The sequence below is a fragment of the Mastigoproctus giganteus genome, chromosome 8 (genome assembly GCF_048544385.1).
Source record: "Mastigoproctus giganteus isolate SK-2022 chromosome 8, ASM4854438v1, whole genome shotgun sequence".
Classification (NCBI taxonomy): domain Eukaryota; kingdom Metazoa; phylum Arthropoda; class Arachnida; order Uropygi; family Thelyphonidae; genus Mastigoproctus; species Mastigoproctus giganteus.
Window position 1 is genome coordinate 46679984 of NC_143582.1, and position 24324 is coordinate 46704307.

A 24324-nucleotide genomic window follows, 5' to 3' on the forward strand; every position below is an offset into this window, starting at 1 on the left:
TACATATATATATTTTTTTTTTTTTCGCCTACTACTATATGTTTCTAATGACATACAAGCACAGTACAGCCCATGCATGCATGCAACAATTAATTAAACTGCCAACAATATGATGACAGTTTGGGTACATTAATCAATCACTAAATTAATTATTAATAAAAATTAAAATAAGCAAGATTCTTCAAAAGCACGTGACAACTTAGACACTTTAAAATAGTGATATAAAATAGGCAGTACTCTTAGCTGTGAAGTCACTTAACAACAAACTTTATTACCCTAGTTTTTGCATAAGAACTTTTATTGCTTTTATACTTTAAAAAAATTTAAATTATTATCGACAAAAACACACTGAATACCTTTAATCCATAAATCATCCAATAAAATTCCAGCTAAAACCTTTGCACCTTGATTGCCAATATCAGGATTGTTGTTCAAGGTAATACGTGCAATACCTGATATACCATCCAGATGTGGTTTCTGGTATCTCAAACTTTCTTTCCATGCTTCACCATGACGTCTTATTGTCTGAAACTAAAAATATTTAGTTAATTTTATGATTGGAAGGGAGGAATGCAAAAATAACACTAAGGAGAAAAACATGATGAAAAATTTATAAAATTTTTAAATAAGTCCACATTAAAATTAATCATCATACAGCTCTTTTTGAATTTTTTTTTTATTTTTCATTAAAAATTACTCTAAAAATTTTAAATCTCATAATATAATGGATTCTATAAATATTCAGGATACAAGTTCAAAATAAGAACCTATTTGCATATATAACAAAATTCTCTTATCAACTCCATAAAAACTACAAAAAAAAAATTAATATTGACCAACCAAGTATGACTATAAAGTGACTGGGCACATTGCCTGTGAAGACACATTTTCTCCTCTTGCACTAGCTATTATTTCATGCAAAAATTAGTCTACTGCTAGCTAGAAGAATGGGAAATCATGCAAGTTTTTTTTTCTTGTTTTAAGATAAGACTTTATTTTTAGGAATAAAGAATTAATATGAAATTTCACATGAAGACAAGGGAACAAGGGAAAATTAAAAACCTTAATTTTCTCAAAACAATTAAGATTTTTAACCAAGTTTAAGAACATTATGTTATGTCAAAACCAAGAGTTTTTAACTAGTTTAAAAAATACAAGGAAGATATAGACAATGGACAAGAAACTGGCTGATGAGGTCCTTGGTAACTGTTTGCAGCAGTTCTTGTCCTATTTTAAATCACTTTTCATTTACTAAACACAATGTTCATTGCCAATCACAATCACTTAGTAGAGACTTTTTACTTCAACAGTACCATTGCCAATTTCTGACTGACTTGTTTTTTTAACAGAATGTCCCTTAAATTTGTCAAATGCTATCACTCCTTTTTGCTATTCACTAACATTTTTTCTGCACCCTACCTTTCATAGTAAAAACCCTTGCTTCTTTTGAATAGCAGGTATATCTGTAGAGAAAACATATTGACTTTATATTCTAATTTCAGTTCAGTAAGCAAACAAGTATTTTCAATCTGTTATATACCCTAAACACCACAAAGGACTAACTTTTTTTCTGGTGTCTGTATTAATGATTATATAAAAGGTGGATATTGAACTCAGAATGAGAATTAAGAACAGTCATTAGCATTAGTAGAGGTATATGACACAAGAAAGCAAGCTCATACAGCATAAGCTTAAAAAAAACGTTCCCATTTCACCCATTCATTCACTCCAAACTATTGAACTCAATGAAAATGTTCTCAGTGTGAGGAATTTGATTCATTCAAGTAAATGATTAATTTGTACTTAACTTCCAAATCTTAACTAGACATCAAACTTTATACATTTGGCATGTGTGCATATGCACATTGTGGCCATTTTAATCACTAGTGCATGTAAATACATATGAATGAATATTACTAGCAACCACTGCATATTTCATTAATATGATCAGTTTTTCAGACATTAAACTCTGAAACATGATTTCGACCATTGAAAACTTTCAATATTACAATATCATTAATGTGAAAAAAACCTTAATGGTGTTTTGCTTTAATTCTCATGCATCAATGACGTTTGGATGCGAGTACTGTCTGTGAACGTGTAACATACCATCCAAGTTTTTACAGATAGTTTGAGCTTTCCTTCAAAATACCAAAAACCAAATCTACTGCTAAACTTATGGAATGGTGAATCACCAGTCACAGAAAAGATTTTACTGCAGATGGGAATATTGCCTTTTGTTTTGTTTGTGAAAATAACATTGTGTGCAGAAAATAATTCCAGACAGGCTATTATGCAAAAACAACATTGCATGTTATAGCTAAATAAAAAAAAAAAAAAAAAAAAAATGCATGAAAAAATTGCTAGATCAGTCACTTTTAACCATGCTAGACATACCGAGAAAAGTGTCTTTTCAAAGGCTCTATTGTCTTGCCTTGGTAAGGCAATATCCCTTTCAATATGTCAAGAAATCCAATTTAAGAGACTTTTGAAAAAATATTGTACAAATCAAAATATTCGGTCACTTTCAATACAGTTGGGAATTCCACTAGGTGGCCTGGTATATGAAGCCACATTCTTTTCGTGCTCCTGTTTATTTGTGATACTAAGTGTTTTCTTTGAACTTTATATTAAATAGTTATGCTGCACCTGATGCTGGATCACTGTTTTTGATACCTAGCTGCTTCTTCACTGTATCAAAACCCCTAAAGCAAATTATTTTTAATCTTCATTACTGTACTACTACCATCACTGACCATTGTGTAGCTGCCATGCTGGTCCCAGTCAGCTTTCTTTTGCCACTCTGAACTTTGACCTTGTCAACTGAGTATTTTGGGCAGTTATCTACTTTCTTCTTAGCATCCAACACAGACGTTTGCCATAGAACAACTGTGTGCAGTTTTGTGTGGTGTGTCATCTGATTGAATATAATGCCTTTAGATTTTTTTCCCCAAATAATTAGGATTTTCTACACAGAAAATCCTAATTGTTCCTTCCAGCTCCACCTTCAGTCCAGGCCATCACCTCCAGTTCACGATACCACCACAGTCTTTATTTCAAGTAACCAGCTTCTCCATCACCTTCGACAGTTTCTAATCATACTCATATAACGCTGAACAACCACTGTGTTTTGCTGTCTTCCATCTCTTGTTGGCCTTAGGCTAGTCCTGAGATGGCTTCATATGCTGGAACAGGCTATCTTGTGTGGAATCTATATCTTTCCCTCTATTTCCTTTTATTTCTTGTCTTTTCCTTTTTATCTGTCTATCAAGAGTTTACTTTTTACTCTTCCTCCTTTTTCTGCTATTCTTTCCTCTACTGTGTTTGTTCTTGCTTGCACTAGCCCTGCTGGTGCAGAATTTGTGGTAGTTTTTTATCGATTCTTTGTTTTATTATTTTCTTTTAATTTTTTTAGTTCTTATATTTATTATTTTATTATTATTATTTTTTTTTTTAACTGTTTAGACATTCAGTAACAGACACTTGAGGTTTGCTGCAGTTCATGCTCAGTTGTGGCCCACCTTCTTATAGTGTAGACAGGTTGGTTGCTTGATTTGGTGTTTAATGACGCATTGGTAGCTGAGCCCATAATGTGCCGTCAAAATAAAGCCAATGGCAAAAATAAAGTCTTGATGTGGTAGCCTATAAACAGGCTACCACATCAAGGAGGTAAATATGATATACTAAGGTTATAAAGTTAAATAAAAAATATAAAAATATAAACTTAAATCTTTGTATATAAATTAACAGAGTGTAGATAGTTAAACACATCAGACATGTTGTCTCTATCACCTAAAATCTGACTGAGTGTAAATGGTTCAGCCAGATTTTTAAAAACCCTAAAAAAATAAGCCTTGTGCTTCTCTAAAAACAGAAAATTCTATAAAAATGTGATGAACAGTAAAAACAGTGGGTCATCCACCCTCAGCAAAAAAGGAAAGTGTTGGATGATTACGACATATGCAGAGCCGAGCAAGAACAACTTCCCCTCTTCCAACCCTGTAGTCTGTACAGGGGACTGACAGGCAATGATTATCCAGGGAAATGGCTGATTTGGCAGTGGCATCAGCTAATTCATTTCTGCAGATTGTAATGTGGCTTGGGATTCAGCAGAAGCAAATGTCAAATTCTAATTCAACAAGAAAAAAGCATCTGCTGAATCCAGGACAGGACTGGATGAGGATTATATCACATCAATAATAGAGCCTGCAACATGCTTGATGAGTCACTATATATAATATAACTTTAGTAATCACTATTTTTAATGTGATCAAGGGCTATTTCTATTGCATGAAACAGTGCAGTATAAATGCTAGTTTCTTGCGGAATTGTATTGGATACTGTTTTGTATAGAAAGACAACAGCAAATCCCATGTAAGATTCTGACTTCGAGTCATCTGTATAGACTGACAGGAAGTCAGAATACTGCAGTCAATGTGATACAAAGGGCTGTTGGTAGACAGCTGACGGTGTAGTAGCCTTCTCCCAGATCTTGAGGGGAGAAGTCATAAGTTGGAAGATGGGCATACAGGGTGGAAGGAATTGCCTTGGTGACAGGGCAACTTTGTCTATTGTAATGTTTATTTTATTTAACAGCCCTTGGATTTGAATACTAAAAGGTCTGCTGGAAGTCCAATGGGTGTTGTAGAGATTTTCCCATCGTGGCTCGAAAACTGGTGCCTACATGGACACAATGATGCACACAATCGGGCAGAGATTTCAATTTAAAAGTGAACTGTAAGGAAAACTGCTTATGTTGAAGAGATAGAGATGGTTTGTTTGCTTCAACGTATAGACTTTGGACAGGAGAGGTGCAAAATGCTCCACTGGCTGCCCAGATAGCCCGATGATGGACTGGATCTAACCACTGAAGTACACTATCTCTAGCAGAACCATAAACCTGAGACACATAATCGAGGGTGTAGATGGGTACAAAAATGCACCTTCCTGGTGCTGCTTGTTGCTTCCTGATAGCAAAGTTGCCAGAAACAACTAAACAATGTAACACATACACACATTTTTTGGCCTTTGTGAAGAGTTTTTGTATCATCACAGGATACCACAATGGAGTGAACTAGTATTTGGGAGCCACCCTACATAAGAAACTGTACATGTCCACATTTCTACAAATCAAAACATTACAGACAAATCTACCTTGAGGAATAATTATCTTAATATTATTTGCAAAATTCATGAAGATATTGTAGAAAGGTGCATCTTGATGTCTGCTGATGAAAATGACAAATGCTGTGGCAGTTATAGTGTGCATCTGATTTGTAAGAAATTAACTGGAGAACCTTCCTATGTTATGCATACTTGCTTGCCTCTTTTTGTGAGGTGTTTGAAAATGTCAAGTACTCCACAACTGCAAGATTTGCAAATTATTTGATTCTTTACAGTTATTATCACCAGGGCCAAGAATCAACTCACTGCAAAAAGTCTGCTATTTTGTTAGTGCCAATACTCCACATACAATAAAAGTAGCTTCAGCAATACAAGTTTTCTATCAAACCTAATCCATATCAATTACTCACCCAATGGCTTACACAGATTTGCAGAAACAATACAGAAGAATTTGGGAAAGTTAATAAAGTTATTTCTTGTGTAAAAAAGATTTTTGTCAAAACCCTTACACACCCAGCTATTTACAGAGATTTGCAACATGTCCTTCCTCTTCCATCAGAGCCTATTTTGATAAGATGAGGAACAAGGTTATATTAGCATAGGCACATAACATGAAAGCAAGCTTATATAGCATCAGCCAAAAAAAAAACCAAAAAAAAACCCTTATTTCACCCATCCAATCACTCCAAATGTTTGTCAAGTTCTGCCTTGTCAAGTTCTGCCTTAAATCTATTTAAACTACAATCAACTTCTACAACGACAGATGGAAGTTTGTTCCAGCAATCAACCACCCGCTAGCTAAAGGCAAACTTCCGCTCATCTATCCTACAACCGTCTTTCCTCAATTTGAATTTATGACCTCTCAGGCGATTACTCTGAGCAAGAGGAAGAATCCCATCAGCAATGAGCATGCTCAAACCATTCAAAGCTTCATACACCTCAATCAGATCACTTCGCAGGTGCCTAGTCTCCAGACACTATAATTTGCAAAACTTAAGCCTTTCTTCGTAAGAGCAACACTTTGTTCCATTCACTAATCTTGTTGCCCTTCTCTGTTTGTTTGTTTGTTTTTTAGGAGCATTAGCAACTAAGGCTATATTGCTCCGGGATATGCGGTGGTCATTCCCTGACCTTTCCGCATCCTCCGTATTTGGTGGTCACGGGATCAAACCCAGGTCTAATCAAGATGCGTGTGCTACGCACTGCTGCTCCTTCCCACCTGGCTACGGAGGCGGCGCCTTGCCCTTCTCTGTTCTCGTTCCAACAGCTCTACATACTTCTTAAAATGAGGCCTCCAGACCTGTATACAGTACTCAAGGTGTGGCCTGACCATTGCCTTATACAACGGGATAATCACCTCCTTATCCCTGCTAGAAAAATTCCTGTATATCATTGACAAGACACCATGAGCTACTCTTGCAGACCATCTGCACTGCTCAAAAAACTTCATATCTGCCTGCACAATTACCTCCAGGTCCTTTTCATTTTCTATCACTGTCAGTGTAGTACCATAGAGTTGATACGTTACAGGAGTGCTGTGACTCGGGGGAGAACTGAGGGGGCCGATTCTCCAGCGCATCACAGCCTAAAAAAATGTGCAACTTGTGAAATGTTTGCCGAACTATCTGGAACGGAACATGATATTGCCATGGGGGATGTCTTTGTGTGTGCGCGATGTAAGGAGTGTAAGGAAATCAGGTGACAACTCAGCATTGTTATGGGCCTATATGAGAGTTTGAAGGACAGGGTGGATGCCCTCGAAAGATCTAAATTGAGGGGCCCATCAGGCTCTCAGCTGTCCACATCAACACCACAGCTTGCACTTGGTCATCACGCAACACAGCGGCAACCCCCAAGGCAGATTGCGCTGGTCCCAAAGGAACTAGTAGTTGTTGGTGACTCTATTGTCAGGGAAACGGGAAACATCCTTTGTAAAAAGGATAGGTGGAACAGGACCAGGGTATGTCTGCCAGGGGCAAAGGTTGATGACGTTGTAGAGCAGATATCATCTTTTAGGGGCACAAAATGATATAGTTGTACACGTTGGCACTAATGATATTAAGAGTAGGAGACCGGCAGAATTACTTAACAAGTACAGGTCACTGATTATAAAAAGCCGTGAATTAGGGTTGAATTTGAAAGTGTCTGCAATTCTGCCCAGACACGATAGGAGGGAGTATATGATGAGAGCCTTGTTGATCAATTCGGCCCTGGAAAGATTGTGCAAGGCTCAAGGGATAGAATTTTTTTCAGCCTGGTCTGTACTTGTTAACAGGAGAGACTGCTTCTACAGGGATGGGATACACTTAAATAGAAAGGGTGCAAGAATATTTGCTGATGCTATAGAGGCAGTGTTAGGTGGGTCGGAAAACTGATAGCTTGGGGGGATACAAGGACTAATAGTTTAACAGTAGCCGAAGGCAGAGGTGAAGGTGATTCTTGCAGAACTTCTATTAGAATAAGCAGCGACCTGGAGCGAGGGGTGTTGGGGGTTTCAGGGACGGATGGCAGTCATCGTGAAACAGGTGGGTATATGGGATGTGTTAGAGTAACTAAGAATACGAATAGGTGCATGTATACTTGCATGTATACCAATGCTAGAAGTATAGTAAATAAATTTGATGAATTTGAAGTGTTGGTCAAGACATCAAAGGCAGATATTGTTGGGATATCAGAGACGTGGTGTCACACAGATATAAGGAATGCCGAACTGGAATTTGAGGAGTACAATGTGTACAGAAAGGATAGACAGGATAAGAAGGGAGGAGGTGTTATGCTGTTAATAAAGAAAAACATAAAATCAAAAGAAGTGCATCCAGTTGATATAGATGAACAATGCACTGTTGAGTCAGTTTGGTGTGACATAAGCACTGCGAAAGCAAAAATTAGAGTAGGAGTGTGTTATAGGTCTAATGACTTGAATGAGTACAATGAACAATTGTACAGAGAAATAGAGTGGGTTAGTAAATCGGAATGTCTTATAATGGGGGATTTTAACTTCCCAGATATTGACTGAAACTTGCGGATTGGGCACTCAGACACTAGTCAGACTTTTGTGGATTTATTGGATGATTGTATTCTGCAGCTAGTTAGTTAGTTAGTTAGTTAGTTATTTGGTTTTTAGGAGCATTAGCAACTAAGGCCATATTGCTCTGGGAATATGCGGTGGTCATTCGCTGACCTTTCCGCATCCTCCGTATTTGGTGGTGACGGGCTCGAACCCCGGTCTAATCAAGAAGCGTGTGCTACGCACTGCTGCTCCTTCCCACCTGGCTACGGAGGCGCCCTATGTATTCTGCAGCAGCATGTTCGAGAGGCAATCAGAGAAAGTAATACTCTTGATCTGGTTATCAGCAGTGATCATTCATGTATTAGGAATTTTCAGATAAAAGAACCACTAGGTGGCAGTGATCACAGTGTACTGACGTGGGATTTACTTAAAGATTTAATTACCATCAGGGGTAAAGGAAAGGTTTTTGCTTACGTAAAGGCGAGTACAGTGGTCTCCGACAGTTTTTAAATTCTGTACAGTGGGATCAACTGACGATGTTACCAACAGTAAATTCTAAGTGGGAAGCATTCAAGGAATTAATCGTGGAAGCTACTAAAAGTTTTATACCTATTAAGAAATATTGTTCAAGGTTTAAGCCTAAATAGTTGTCAAATGAACTAATGAGACTCATAACAGAGAAGAAAAATGCATGGGATGCATATAAATTATCAAGCGACTCAGAAGCCTATGGCAGATAAAAGTTAATCTGTAATCAGGTCACAAAGGAGGTTTGGCGGGCGAAGGCAGATTACGAGAAATCCTTGGCAAAAGATGCTAAGAAAAACAGCAAGGATTTCTTTACTTATATAAACTCTAAAATTTGTCCACTTGACATCGATGGTTCAACTGTTGATGATCCTGCTCAGATAGCAAACAAACTGAATGAGTATTTTGCATCTACATTCACACGTGAGGAATTATTAAGGTTTGAAAATGGCAGAAGGTTATCAAATTGTAGAAAGATACTAAATGATTTTGTAATAACTGAGAGCAAAGTGGAAGAGAAATTGTTGAAGTTAAACGTAAGAAAAGCACCTGGGGTGGATGGGATCTATTCAGTTATATTAAAGGAGGCGGTAAAGCAACTAAGCAAACCCTTAGCCATAATTATGAGAGCATCCTTGGACTCAGGGGAGGTTACCACGGACTGGAGATGTGCAAATATATCCCCAATTCACAAAGGGGGATCGAAGGGTGACACGAGTAATTACAGACCAGTTAGTTTAACTTCTGTTCCGGGTAAAATAATGGAGTCGCTGGTTAAAGATGCATTGCAGGATCATCTAGACAAGACTACAGAAATAATTCAGACACAGCATGGGTTTGTTAAGGGAAAGTCTTGTCTGACAAATTTGATAGGATATTATGATGTGGTTACAAAGGAACTGGATGCAAAAAATAATTTTGATATCATATATTTGGATTTCAGGAAAGCTTTTGACACTGTTGCGCATGAAAGACTATTGTACAAATTGGAGCAGAATGGTATTAAGGGTAAGTTGCTACAATGGATAAAAGGATGGTTAAGTGCGAGAAGACAGGGGTGGTAATCAATGGGTGCTGCTCTTCTTGGACTAATGTTATTAGTGGAGTCCCACAGGGCTCGGTGTTACGTCCACTGTTGTTTTGTATATTTATCAATGATATTGATGAAGGTATATCAGGCTTAATGTCGAAGTTTGCAGATGACACAAAGGTTGGCAGGGTTGTTAATGACAGTAATGGCAGTGTGCTACTGCAACAGGATCTGGATAATTTGGGCAGATGGGCTAAGAAGTGGCAACTGAAGTTTAACCTTGACAAATGCAAAGTACTGCATATGGGTAGAAGTAACCCCAGAGAAACGTACCAACTGTGTGGTACTACACTTAAGGTGGTAGAAAATGAAAAAGACCTGGGAGTAATTGAGCAGGCAGATATGAAGTTTTCTGAGCAATGCAGACAGGCTGCCAGGGCAGGTCATGGGGTTTTCTCAATGATAAATAGGAATTTTGCTAGCAGGGAAAAGGAGGTGATTATCCCTTTGTATAAGGCAATGGTCAGGCCACGCCTTGAGTACTGCGTACAGGTCTGGAGGCCTCATTTTAAGAAGGATGTAGATTTACTTGAGCATGTACAGAGAAGGGCAACAAGATTGGTGAGGGGAATGAAGGGATCCTCTTACCAACAGAGGCTTAAGTTCTGCAAATTGCAGTGGCTGCACTAGGCACCTGCGCGGTGATCTGATTGAGGTATATAAAGCCTTGAATGGGTTGAGCACGCTGAATTCTGATGGGATCCTTCCACTTGTTCAGATTACGAACCTAAGGGGGCATAAATTCAAATTAAGAAAAGACAGAGGTAGAATAGATGTGCGGAAATTTGCCTTTAGCCAGCGGGTGGTTAATTGCTGGAACAAACTTCCATCTGTCGTTGTGGAAGTTGATAGGTTGAATAAATTTAAGGAGGAACTGGACAGGCATTTGGAGGGAATGGTGTGATTTTTTTTTTTTTTTTTTTTCAGCTGATGCTGCATAAGCTCATACATTTGCTTTCTTGCGTCACATGCCACTACTACTACTACTCTGGGGTTACTGCTTCCCATATGTAGTACTTTACATTTGTCAATGTTAAACTTCATTTGCCACCTCTCAGCCCATCTGCTCAACTTTTCTAGATCCTGTTGCATCAGCGTACTGTCATTAGTGTCATTAACAACCCTGCCAACCTTCGTATCGTCTGCAAACTTGGACATTAAGCCTGATATACCATCATAAATATCATTTATAAATACAGAAAACAACAATGGACCCAATACTGAACCCTGAGGGACTCCACTAATAACATTAGTCCACAAGGAGCAGTGTCCATTGATTACCACTCTCTGTCTTCTCCCACACAACCATCCCTTTATCCATAGCAGCAATTTGCCTCCAATGCCACTCTGCTCCAATTTGTGCAGCAGTCTTAGATATGCAACAGTATCAAAGGCCTTTCTAAGATCCAAAATTTTTTTTTTTTTATGAAAACACCAAACACGAAAGGTATCAAAACCTATAGTACTTAGTACCGTGCATGGGTTGAAGTTGAAGTATGGGGGGAGGGGGGATGCCGGAAACTTTGCTCTAGAGACTAAACATGGGTTTCACCACTTCAAGCCTCCAAATAGCAAAGTGGTGATATTTCACCGGTTGATGAAAAGTTATTCTTTGCATCCAGTTCCTTTGTGACTACATCATAGTATCCAATCAAATTGGCCAGACCAGACTTTCCCTTAACAAACCCATGCTGTGTCCAAGCTATAACTGAAGTCTTGGCTAGATGATCCTGCAATTCTTCTTTAAACAGTGCCTCCATTAATTTTCCTGGAACAGAAGTTAAACTAACAGGTCTGTAATTACCTGTCTCCCTTTTGATCCTCCTTTGTGGATTGGGGTCACATTTGCACATCTCCAGTCCATGGGTACCTCCCCTGAGTCCAGGGAAGCTCTCGTAATTATGGCTAAGGGTTTGCTTACTTCCTTTGCCACCTCCTTTAATATAACTGGATAGATTCCATCAACCCCAGGTGCCTTCCTTATGTTTATCTTCAACAATTTCTTCTCCACTTTACTCTCAGTTATTACAAGACTATCTAGCTTACTGCCAGAGTTTAATACACCTCTGGCATTCCCCTCCCTGAATAACTCATCATATGTGAATGTAGATTCAAAATATTCATTTAGTTTGTTAGCTACCTGAGCAGGGTCATCCCCTTCCTTCTAGAGTTTACACAAATAAAGAACTCTTTGCTGTGTTTCTTTGCATCCTTTGCCAAAGATTTCTTGTAATCTGCCTTCGCCTGCCTAACCTCCTTTGTGACTTGGTTACACACCAACATATCTATCATAGGCTTCAGTGTCACCTGTTATTTTATATGTATTACGTGCATTTTTCTTCTTTGCCACATGTCTTATTAGTTCATATGATATCCATTTAGGCCTAAACCTTGAACAATATTTCTTAGTTGGTATGTAAAACCTAGTAGTTTCCAAGATGAATTCTTTGAATGCTTCTCATTTTGAATTTGCTGTTGGTAACATCATCAGTTGGTCCCACCATACAGAATTTAAATACTGTCTCAGACCTCCTTAGTTGCCTTTACGAAAGCAAAAACCCTTTCCTTTACCCCTGATGGTAGTTACCTCTTTGAGTAAATCCCACTTGAGAACAATGTGATCACTGCACCCTAGTGGTTCCTTTATCTGCAGATTCTTAACGCATGAAGAATCACTACTAATAATCAGATCAAGAGTATTACTCCCTCTAGTTCTCTTCCAAACATGCTGATGTAGAAAACAATCATCCAATAAATCCACAAAAGCCTTGCTAGTGTGTGAGTAAACAACCCACAAATTCCAGTCAATATGTGGGAAATTAAAATCCTCCATTATAGGACTATCTGATTTACTGGCCCACTCTATTTCCTTGTACAGTTTCTTATTATATTCATTAGGCATATAACACACTGCTACTCTCAATTTTGGTCTCCCAGTGCTTATGTCACACCAAACTGACTCGACATTGCACTGTCCAGTGATGTCGACTGGCTTCATTTCCTTGAATTTTATGTGTTTCTTAACTAATAGCAAAACCCCTCCTCCCTTCCTATCCTGTCTATCCTTTCTGTAGCCATTGTACTCCCTAAATTCCAGTACTGCATTCCTTATATCTGTGTGACACCATGTCTCTGATATCCCAACAATATCTGCCTTTGATGTTTTGAGCAATACCTCAAATTCATCAAATTTATTTACCAAACTCCTAGCATTGGTGTATATGCAAGTATACATGCACCTGTTCCTATTCTTAGCTACCCTAACACAACCCATGTATTTACTTGTTGTTGTTGTTGTTGTTGTTGTTGTTATTATTTGGTTTTTAGGAGCATTAGCAACTAAGCCCACATTTCTTCGGGGATATGTGGTGGTCATTCCCTGACCTTTCCGCATCCTCCGTATTTGGTGGTCATGGGCTCGAACCCCGATCTAATCAAGAAGCGTGTGCTATGCACTGCTGCTCCTTCCCACCTGGCTACAGAGGCACCTATTTACTTGTACCACAATGACTCCCAGCAGTCTCTGAAATACTCTGCATCTTGTTTTCCAGGCTGCTGCTCGTTCCAATAGAAGCAGTGCAAGAATCACTTTCACCTGTGAAAGTTACAGGTGTGAGTTACAGGCTCCGAAAAAGCGATAAGTGTTTGCCTTTTTATTTATATAATTGTTATTTTATATTGTACTTAATACGTAATCTTATAGTTATAGTTATGCTGGTTATTTTTATTTTAATTTAGATAAAGAGTTTTTGTGGATTACTACTTAATATACGTAAAACCGTTATTTCGTTCGAATCTTGCAGCCATTGTTTTTGGATATAGTGGTAGGGAATTCAAATTTTTAATTGAAAAATACACTTAACTGTTTCTATTAGATAGTGTAATATTAACATTTAATTAATTTAATTTATTGATCTTATTAATTTAAAATAGCATGCCCCAACTAGAGCAGCAAAGCAACGGGCACAAAGTGGCAGGAGTGCTGTGACTCGGGGGAGAACTGAGGGAGGCAATTCTCCAACGCATCACAGCCTAAAAAAATGTGCAACTTGTGAAATGTTTGCCGAACTCTCTGGAACAGAACATGATATTGCCATGGGGGATGTCTTTGTGTGTGCGCGAGATGTAAGGAGTGTAAGGAAATCAGGCGACAACTCAGTGTTGTTATGGGCCTATATGAGAGTTTGAAGAATAGGGTGGATGCCCACGAAAGATATAAATTGAGGGGCCCATCAGGCTCTCAGCTGCCCACATCAACACCAGAGCTTGCACTTGGTCATCACGCAACACAGCTGCAACCCCAAAGACAGAATGCACTGGTCCCACAGGAACTAGTAGTTGTTGGTGACTCTAATGTCAGGGAAACGGGGAAAATGCTTTGTAAAAAGGATAGGTGGAACAGGACCAAGGTATGTCTGCCAGGGGCAAAGGTTGATGATGTTGTAGAGCGGATATCATCTTTTAAGGGCACAAAAGGTGATATAGTTGTACACATTGGCACTAATGATATTAAGAGTAGGAGACCGGCAGAATTACTTAACAAGTACAGGTCACTGTTCAACAAAAGCCGAGAATTAGGGTTGAATTTGAAAGTGTCTGCAATTCTGCCCAGACACGTTAGGAGGGAGTATATGATGAGAGCCTTGTTGATCAATTCGGCCCTGGAAAGATTGTGCAAGGCTCAAGGGATAGAATTTTTTTCAGCCTGGTCTGTACTTGTTAACAGGAGAGACTGCTTCTACAGGGATGGGATACACTTAAATAGAAAGGGTGCAAGAATATTTGCTGATGCTATCGAGGCAGTGTTAGGTGGGTCAGAAAACTGATAGCTTGGGGGGGATACAAGGACTAATAGTTTAACAGTAGCCGTAGGCAGAGGTGAAGGTGATTCTTGCACAACTTCTATTAGCATAAGTAGCGACCTGGAGCGAGGGGTATTGGAGGTTTCGGGGACAGATGGCAGTCATCCTGAAATAGGTGGGTATATGGGATGTGTTAGGATAACTAGGAATAGGAGCATGTATACCAATGCTAGAAGTATAGTAAATAAATTTGTACAATGTGTACAACAATATCGCCTTCTGTGCCCTTAAAAGATGATAACTGCTCTACATTGTCATCAACTTTTATCCCTGAAAGACATATCCTGGTCCTGGCCCATCATAAAGCTCAGTTGTTGTCGTGTGAAGAGTGTGAGGAAATACATGCATTTCCTCACACTCTTTGCAATGAACATACGTTATTAAAAAAATATTCATATTAAGCGCTGACTCATTCATATATTAATCCAGAACTATTAGTGAAGAAAAAAATCTGCTACTCTGTACATGAAACATACATCAGCACACAGAGGATATCCTCTTAACCTTCGTCTAATTAAAATCAGGAAAGTATCCAGCTATAATAGCTAGAGGCAGTCGATCAATGAACAACTGCTTGAAAGAAAACTAAATCATATCACTGCTTGTAATGCCCACGATGGTGGGCATTACTTTACAAGCAAAGCACAGCAGTGAGTACAGCAGACAATTCTACACAATCTCTAAATTAATCCTACCTTAATAAGACCAGCAACAGCTTCCACACCTTTCAGAGATATCTCGCAGTTACTGAAATCCAAAATTCTTATGGAAGTAGCCGTTCTCAGCTTATGGCACATCACTGGAAAATGTAAGGTTTCTTAAAATAGGTTTTATTTAATACTTCCAAAAATTATATATAAAACCAAATCAAACAAACAGTAACAACAGACTCCCAATAACTCAAAGTCAATAAGCTGAATTTCTCAATAGTTCCTTCAAATCTTCAACAATTTTGTGTCATCTCTATCCATAAGAATAATGCTTTAAAATCCTTGATAATTAGAACTGCATTAATGCTGTTTTCAAAAACTTCATATTTTTGTGACTCAGTTGCATAAAATTAGGTCAACACAAAACATTAATGTGCAGGCAAAATCCAAGCACAATCCAAGCAGAAGTGGAACATTCATTAGATTAATTTGTGAAACATTTATGCTCTCGCTCGCTCTCTCTCTCTCTCTCTCATTGAATCATTTTGAATTACTTCTTTAACCAGTAATTTCATTATTTTCCCTGGAACAGAAATTAAACTAACAGATCTGGAATTACTCATGTCACCCTCTGTTCCCTTTTTTTGTGAATTGAGGATACATTCGAAGATCTCCAGTCCGTGGGGACCTCGCCTGAATCTAAGAATGCACTCAAAATTATGGCTGATGGTTTGCTTACTTCTTTTGCTGCCTCCCTTAATATAATTGGATAGATCTCATTGACCCTAGGTGTCTCTTAGGGCAAATTCCAAATTCAGCAGCAATTAGACCTCTTTTCATTGGTCTGACAAGTTTTCCCTTTTCAGCTATGCAGCAAAAAAAAAAAAAAAAACTAAAGACTCCTTTCTTGGATTGATAAAATTATAAAGTAATTCAGAGTGTTAAAAAGAATTAACACTCTGAATTATTTTATAATTTTATCAATCCAAGAAAGGAGTCTTTAGTTTTTTGTTTTTTTTTTGCTGCATAGCTGAAAAGGGAAAACTTGTCAGACCAATTTGATTGGATATTACAATGTGGTTACAAAGGAACTGGATGCAAAAAATAATTTTGATGCCATATACTTGAATTTCCGTATATGATAAATACTGGAAAAAAAAAGAGTAGTAATCAATGGACAATGCTCTTCGTTGGACTAATGTTATTAGTGAAGTCCCTCATAGTTCGCTGTTGGGCCCATTTTTGTTTTCTATCTTTATCAATGATATTGATAAGGTATATCAGACTTAATGTTCAAGTCTGCAAATGATACAAAGGTTGGCAGGGTTGCTAATGACAGTAATGATAGTATGCTAATGCTGTTTGTTGTTGTTGTTATTTGGTTTTTAGGAGCATTAGTAACTAAGGCCATATTGCTCCGGGAATATACGGTGGTCATTCCCTGACCTTTCCGCATCCTCCGTATTTGGTGGTGACGGGCTTGAACCCTGGTCTAATCAAGAAGTACAACTTGTACAACGTCTACAGAAAAGATAGACTGGATAGGAAGGGAGGAGGGGTTATGCTATTAGTTAAGAAATACATAAAATCCAAGGAAGTGAAGCCAGTGGACATCGCTGGACAGTGCAGTGTCGAGTCAGTTTGGTGTGACATAAGCATTGGGAGATCAAAATTGAGAGTAGGAGTGTGCTATAGGCCTAATGACTCTGATGAGTATAATAAGAAACTGTACAGGGAAATAGAGTGGGCCAGTAAATCAGAGAGTCTTATAATGGGAGATTTTAATTTCCCAGATATTGACTGGAATTTGTGGGCTGGTCACTCACACACTAGCAAGGCTTTTGTGGATTTATTGGATGATTGTTTTCTACATCAGCATGTTCGGGAGGCAACTTAGAGGGAGTAATACTCTTGATCTGATTATCAGTAGTGATTCTTCATGCATTAAGAATCTGCAGATAAATGAACCACTAGGTGGCAGTGATCACAGTGTGCTGAAGTGGGATTTACTCAAAGAGGTAACTACCATTAGGGGTAAAGGGAAGGGTTATTGCTTTCGTAAAGGCGACTACGATGGACTGAGACAGTATTTAAATTCTATACAGTGGGATCAACTGATGATGTTACCAACAGTAAATGCAAAATGGGAAGCATTCAAAGAACTTATCTTGGAAGCTACTAGACTTTACATACCAACTAAGAAATATTGTTCAAGGTTTAAGCCTAAATGGATGTCAGATGAACTGATGAGGCATATGGCAGAGAAGAAACATGCATGGGATACATACAAATTAACACATGACACAGAAGCCTATGATAGATACAAGTTGATCTGTAACCAAGTTACAAAGGAGGTTAAGCAGGCGAAGGCAGATTACGAGAAATCTTTGGCAAGGGATGCAAAGAAAAACAGCAAAGAGTTCTTTACTTATGTAAACTCTAGAAGGAAGGGGATGAATCAGATTGGTCCACTTGATATCGATGGGTCAACTGTTGATGATCCTGCTCAGGTAGCTAACAAACTAAATGAATATTTTGCATCGACATTCACACATGAGGAGTTATTTAGCGAGGGGAAAGCCAGAGGTGTATTCAACTCTAGCAGTAAGCTAGAGAATCTTGTAATATCTGAGAGTAAAGTGGAGGAGAAATTGTTGAAGATAAACACAAGAAAGGCACCCGGGGTGGATGAGATCTATCCAGTTATATTAAAAGAGGCAGCGGAGGAAGTAATCAAACCCTTAGCCATAATTATGAGAGCTTCCTTGGACTCAGGGGAGGTACCCACAGAGTGGAGATGTGCAAATGTGACCCCAATTCACAACGGAGGATCAAAGGCTGACACAAGTAATTATACACCTGTGAGTTTAACTTCTGTTCCAGGAAAATTAATGGAGGCACTAGTTAAAGAAGCACTGCAGGATCATTTAGACAAGACTTCAGTTATAGCTCGGACACAGCATGGTTTTGTTAAGGGGAAGTCTTGCCTGACCAATTTGATTGGATACTATGATGCAGTCACAAAGGAACTGGATGCAGGGAATAACTTTGATATTATATACTTGGATCTTAGAAAGGCTTTTGATACTGTTGCACATGGAAGACTGCTGCACAAATTGGAGCAGTGTAACATTGGAGGCAAATTGCTGCTGTGGGTAAAGGGGTGGCTGAGGGGGAGAAGACAGAGAGTGGTAATCAATGGACACTGCTCGTCGTGGACTAATGTTATTAGTGGAGTCCCTCAGGGCTCAGTGTTGGGTCCATTATTGTTTTCTGTATTCATAAATGATATTGATGATGGTATATCAAGCTTAATGTCGAAGTTTGCAGACGATACAAAGGTAGGCAGGGTTGTCAAGGACACTACTGACACTATGCTGCTGCTGCAACAGGATCTGGAAAGGTTGAGCAGATGGGCTGAGAGGTGGAAAATGAAGTTTAACATTGACAAATGTAAAGTACTACACATGGGAAACAGCAACCCCAGAGCAACGTATCAACTCTGTGGTATTGCACTGACAGTGGTAGAGAATAAAAGGGACCTGGGGGTGGTTGTGCAGGCAGATATGAAGTTCTCTGAGCAGTGCAGACGGGCTGCAAGAGTAGCTCATGGTGTATTGTCAATGATATATAGGAATTTTTCTAGCAGGGATAAGGAGGTGATTATTCCCTTGTATAAGGCAATGGTCAGGCCACACCTAGAGTACTGTATACAGGCCTGGAGGCCTCATTTCAAGAAGGATGTAGAGCTGCTGGAACGAGTACAGAGAAGGGCAACAAGATTAGTGAATGGAACAAAGGGGTGCTCTTACGAAGAAAGGCTTAAGATTTGCAAATTACAGTGTCTGGAGACTAGGCACCAGCGAGGTGATCTGATAGAGGTGTATAAAGCATTGAATGGTTTGAGCATGCTCAATGCTGATGGGATTCTTCCTCTCGCTCATTCTGAGCGAGAGGAAGAATGAACCTGAGAGGGCATAAATTCAAATTGAGGAAAGACAGATGTAGGATAGACGTGCGGAAATTTGCCTTTAGCCAGCGAGTGGTTGGTTGGTGGAACAGACTTCCATTTCTTGTCGTGGAAGTTGATAGCCTAAATAAGTTTAAGGCTCAGCTGGACAGGTATTTTGAACGAACAGAGGGGTGAAGTGGGAGTGGTTTTTTTTTTTTTTTTTGGCTGATGCTGCATAAGCTTGCTTTCTTGCATCAAATGCCTCTACTAATGCTAATGCTAATGCTAAAAGAAGCGTGTGCTGCACACTGCTGCTCCTTCCCACCTGACTACAGAGGTGCCCAGTATGCTAATGCAACAGGATCTAGAAAAGTTAGGCAGATGGGCTGAGAAGTGGCAACTGAAGTTTAACACTATCAAATGCAAAGTACTGCTTATGGGTAGCAGTAACCCCAGGGTAACATACCAACTGTGTGGTACTACACCCAGGGTAGTGAAGAATGAAAAAGAATTGGGAGTAATTATGCAGTCAGAGATAAAGTTATGTGAGCACAGCAAACAAGCAGGCAGGACAACTCATGGGGAATTGTCAATGATATACAGGAATTTTGCTAACAGGTATAAGGAGGTGATTATCCCTTTGCATAAGGCTATTGTCAGACCATGCCTTAAGTACTGCATAGAGGTCTGGAGGCCTCATTTTAGGAAGAATGTAGAGCTGCTGGAACGATTACAGAGAAGGACAACCAGATTAGTGAGAGGAACAAAGGGGTGCTCTTACCAAGAAAGGCCTCTGTTATGCAAATTGCAGCATCCAGAAACTAGGTACCTGCAAGGTAATCTGATTGAGGAGTTTAAAGCTTTGAATAGTTTGAGAAAGCTCAATTCTGATGGGATTCTTCCTCTTGCTCAGATAACACACATGAAGGGGCGTAAATTCAAACTGAGGAAAGATAGTTGCAGAATGGAAGTGTGTAAATTTGCCTTTAGCCAGCAGGTGGTTGATTGCTAGAACAAACTTCCACGTCATTGTGGAAGTTGACAGCTTAAATAAATTCAAGGAAGAACTAGACAAACTTTTGGAGTGGATGAATAGGTAAAATGAGAAGGGTTTTTTTTGGGTGATACTGTATAAGGTAGCTTTCTTCCATCATATGTCACTAGATAAGTGCTAGGACACAGAATTTTGTTCTCGTGAAAATGGATGTTTTTGGTTTTGGATTTTTTTAGTCTTTATGGATTAAATAACATATTAAACTGTGTTTTACAAATAGTTTAAATAGTCTTAGTCACATTCGTTAGCTTATTTTTAAATTTAGCTAGTGATTGTGTAAGTTATTACTTACTATTCATATCACTGTTGTATCAGTGTTTTGGTGCTGATCAGATTGGACTCCTGTGCACTGGATGTGGGAATATCCTAGACAATCCAGCTGATGTTGCAGATGAATTGAACAGGTACTTTGCATCTGTCTTTACTGATGAAAGACCATTCATGCTGAGAAGAAACTGTGCAAGTGAGGCTGAGCCACATGAAATTAGTGATTTCAAAATTACAGACAATTATTTATTAGAAAAACTTTTGAGCATAAAGGCAAGTAAGGCTCCCAGAGTTGATGGCATATACCATGTAGTTTTGAGGGAGAGTGTAAGGGAATGTATTAAACCATTGAGGCTAATAATGAGGGTGTCTTTAGACTCGGGAGATTCCTTTGGATTGGAGAAGTGCCAAGGTATCGCCAATACAGCAGGCCCTCGTTATAACACAGTTCGCTCTATGCTGATTCGCAATAACGCGGTTCTTATATTATAACCCAAATCTCACTCTAACACTGTCACAACTCACTATAACACTCTTTTACCAGTGTACAGATTGAATTTTTGGCATGTTTAACAAAAACGTTCCATCTGATATAGTCAATAGCATGAAAATGAATAACAAAACAACATTAAAATGTTTTCCACATCGACTTGAGAAAATTTCCCATGCTCAGTGAAATTTTCTCCCACACTAATTTAATTGCAGTACAGTGATTTGTTATGTAGTTCTGAGATCAACATTTGAGAAAATGATCAAGTATATTGCTTGTAATATTTGCGTTATATGCATTTATCTGAAGTCTAGTCATCGCTCAGTACAGTGTTACACATCCATAATGGCCAGTTTACTCGAACATTGCATCATAATTAATGCAACACAGTTACATTTTTGAAGATTAATAATGGCAGATAAGAATTAACAAGTAATATAAAAAAAAATTTTTTTAAGTCAATTCCTACTTAGGTCAACAAAGAAAAATTTTATTTTAGTTACTTTTTATTAAATAATTACAATTAATATAAATATGTATATACATATGACAGAATCACAATATTAAGTGGCAAAATAGAAAGCGAATTTCCTTGCAATTTTCCATTTTCCTTTCTATATATGGTGTTGGACTATTATTTTTATTCACATGTTTCATTTTCCATTTTGTTCCCTCCTTGACTCAGACTAGAACCCAGAATGAAAAAAAAGAATCTGAAAAAGAAATTTTTTTCCAGCGATCTACACGCTTCGTCACTGACGGTATTTATTCATAAATTTATATCCTGCTAAATATCTTATATAAGAGAAATTTTTTTCTCCCATATAAAACTAAAATTAATTAATTAAATTTAATTAATGAATTAATATTTGAAAAAACTGTATTAACATCAAGTGTCATCCACTACAAGTTTAAAAAAATGTATTTGAACTTGAGTGGATGAATAACAAAAATTTATCAAAAAATTATTGATTTTCGCAAGAATTGAACTCGTATTCTTCACATTCACGTGAAAAATACTGAAATCCTTGCATTTTACCAATTGAGCTACTGCCTGTTGATTTCAATTTTATTCCTAAATTTATATAAGAGAAATTTTTCTTCACCTTCACGTGAAAAATACTGAAATCCTTGCATTTTACCGATTGAGCTACTGCCTGTTGATTTCAATTTTATTCCTAAATTTATATAAGAGAAATTTTTTTCTCCCATATAAAACTAAAATTAATTAATTAAATTTAATTAATGAATTAATATTTGAAAAAACTGTATTAACATCAAGTGTCATCCACTACAAGTTTAAAAAAATTTATTTGAACTTGAGTGGATGAATAAAAAGTATTTTATTAACGATTGAAAATTTGAACAAGATATATAAATATATATAGGGAGAGTGTGAACTAATAGTAGGAATTGAAAAAGCAACAACGTCTGGACGCAGTACGAAGACTACAAAGGTGAGAAAAAGACTGAATTTGAAATTATACATTTTGAAGTGAATCAATTCCGTTCAACGACAAGTGGATGTGTGCAATAATTTAGGACTGGCAGGTTCAACTGTAAGAACAATTATAAAAAATAACAAATTAATTTTAGCAGCGGGAAAGACACTTCCATTGCAAGCAACTAAACTGGTTATGGTTAGGCCAGCTATTATAATTGAAATGGAGACTTCTAAATAATTTTATTAAAGATAATTTAAAGAAAAAGTGATTAGCCTATATGATGATCTGAAAAGAACTTGTTAAAATTATTGAAGAGGGGTGTTATACTCCTCAACAAGTTTTCGACATAGATGAAACAAGACTTTTTTGGAAACGAATGCCTACAAGAAGTTTCATATCGAGAGAAGGAAAAAACATGACAGGCTTCAAAGCGGTGAAGGGTTGGTTGACTTCGTTGTTGGGTGGTAATGCTGTGGGGGATCTTAAAGTAAAACCCCTTTTAGTTTACTAGGAAGAGAACCAAAATCGATAAAAGATACAAAAACTCAACAGCACGGGGCCATCAGATTAATAAATTCATGATTTTAATTGCCATTTTGAATTTTGATACGTAATGTAGTTACTTACCACATAATTATATACGTATGTCATGGAGAATATTTTATATGTACAACTTTTTTATATTAAATATTTTGACCGACATTTGCGTGTCTTTTCACTACCGTTTATTATTGATTAGGAAATATCCTATGGCATAGACCACGACTGACAAACACATATGTTACATTATGAGAATACGCCGCTCACGTAGTGCTGATTCACCTAGTTCTCTGTTTTTCGGGGAACCAATTATCAGTGTTAAGCAGGGGTCACCTGTACATAAAAGCAGTTCTAGGAGTGAAGTGTAAAGTTGGTAACTACAGATCGATTGGTCTGACTTCAGTGGTAGGAAAATCTTAGAGGCAGTGATTAAGAGTTCAATCCAGGGACATTTAGAAGGACATTCTGAAGGACACAACATGGCTTTGTTAAGGGTAAATCATGCTTAACTAACTTAGTAGGCTACTTTGACACAGTTACACATGAGCTGGATTTAGGGAATAATTTCAATATAGTTTATCTGGATTTTAGCATAGTATTTGACTCAGTCCCTCATGAGATGTTACTGCTTGTACAACCTGTACAAGTATAAGCTTGTACAGGTTGGGATCACTGGTAAGATTCTAAGGCGGATTGCTGGGTGATTGCAGGGCAGAAGGCTGTGATTAATGAATATTCTTCAGATAGTGTAATGTCAGGAGTGGGGTCCCTCAAGGATCAGTTCTTAGACCACTGTTGTTTCTCATTTTCATAAATGACATCAACCAAGGAATAGAAGGTGTGATGTCAAAATTTGCAGATGACATAAAGATTGGCAGAGTTGTTAAGGATCAGTGGTAAGCAGCACTCCTTCAGGATGAGACTTCGAAGATGGTCAGAGAAGTGGTAGCTATGCAGCTAAATGCGAGGTCTTACACTTGGAGAATAGCAACCCGAACTTGGCGAGGTTGAATTATAAACAGTGGAGAAAGAAAGGGATCTGAGAGTTACGTATAAGCAAATATGAAGTTTTCTGAACAGTGTAAACAGGCAGCCAGGAAAGCCTATGGTGTCCTTTCAATGATTTATCGAACACTATCCTGTAGAGATAAGGAGGTTATACTTGAATGCAGAGCTAGGAGGTCTCCATACTTGAATGCAGATTTTGCAATCTGCATTCAAGTGTGGAGACCTCCTCTGAAAAAAGATATCAAGCTTCTTGAAAAGGTCTGGAGATGGACAACTTTAATGGTGAAATCGGCAGAAGGATGAC

The 24324-nt window shown here is 38.0% G+C and overlaps 1 protein-coding gene across 1 annotated transcript in view; it reads right to left on the reverse strand.

Annotated features, from left to right (window-relative positions):
• Positions 1–24324, reverse strand: part of LOC150081507 (centrosomal protein of 78 kDa) — a 206933-nt gene that overhangs the window by 138039 nt on the left and 44570 nt on the right. The window contains exons 4-5 of the mRNA XM_090380226.1: positions 15310–15413; positions 357–531 (exon numbers count right to left, since the gene is read on the reverse strand). Of these exons, the coding sequence (XP_090236352.1) occupies positions 357–531; positions 15310–15413 (279 nt within the window). The remainder of the gene's footprint in view (positions 1–356; positions 532–15309; positions 15414–24324) is intronic.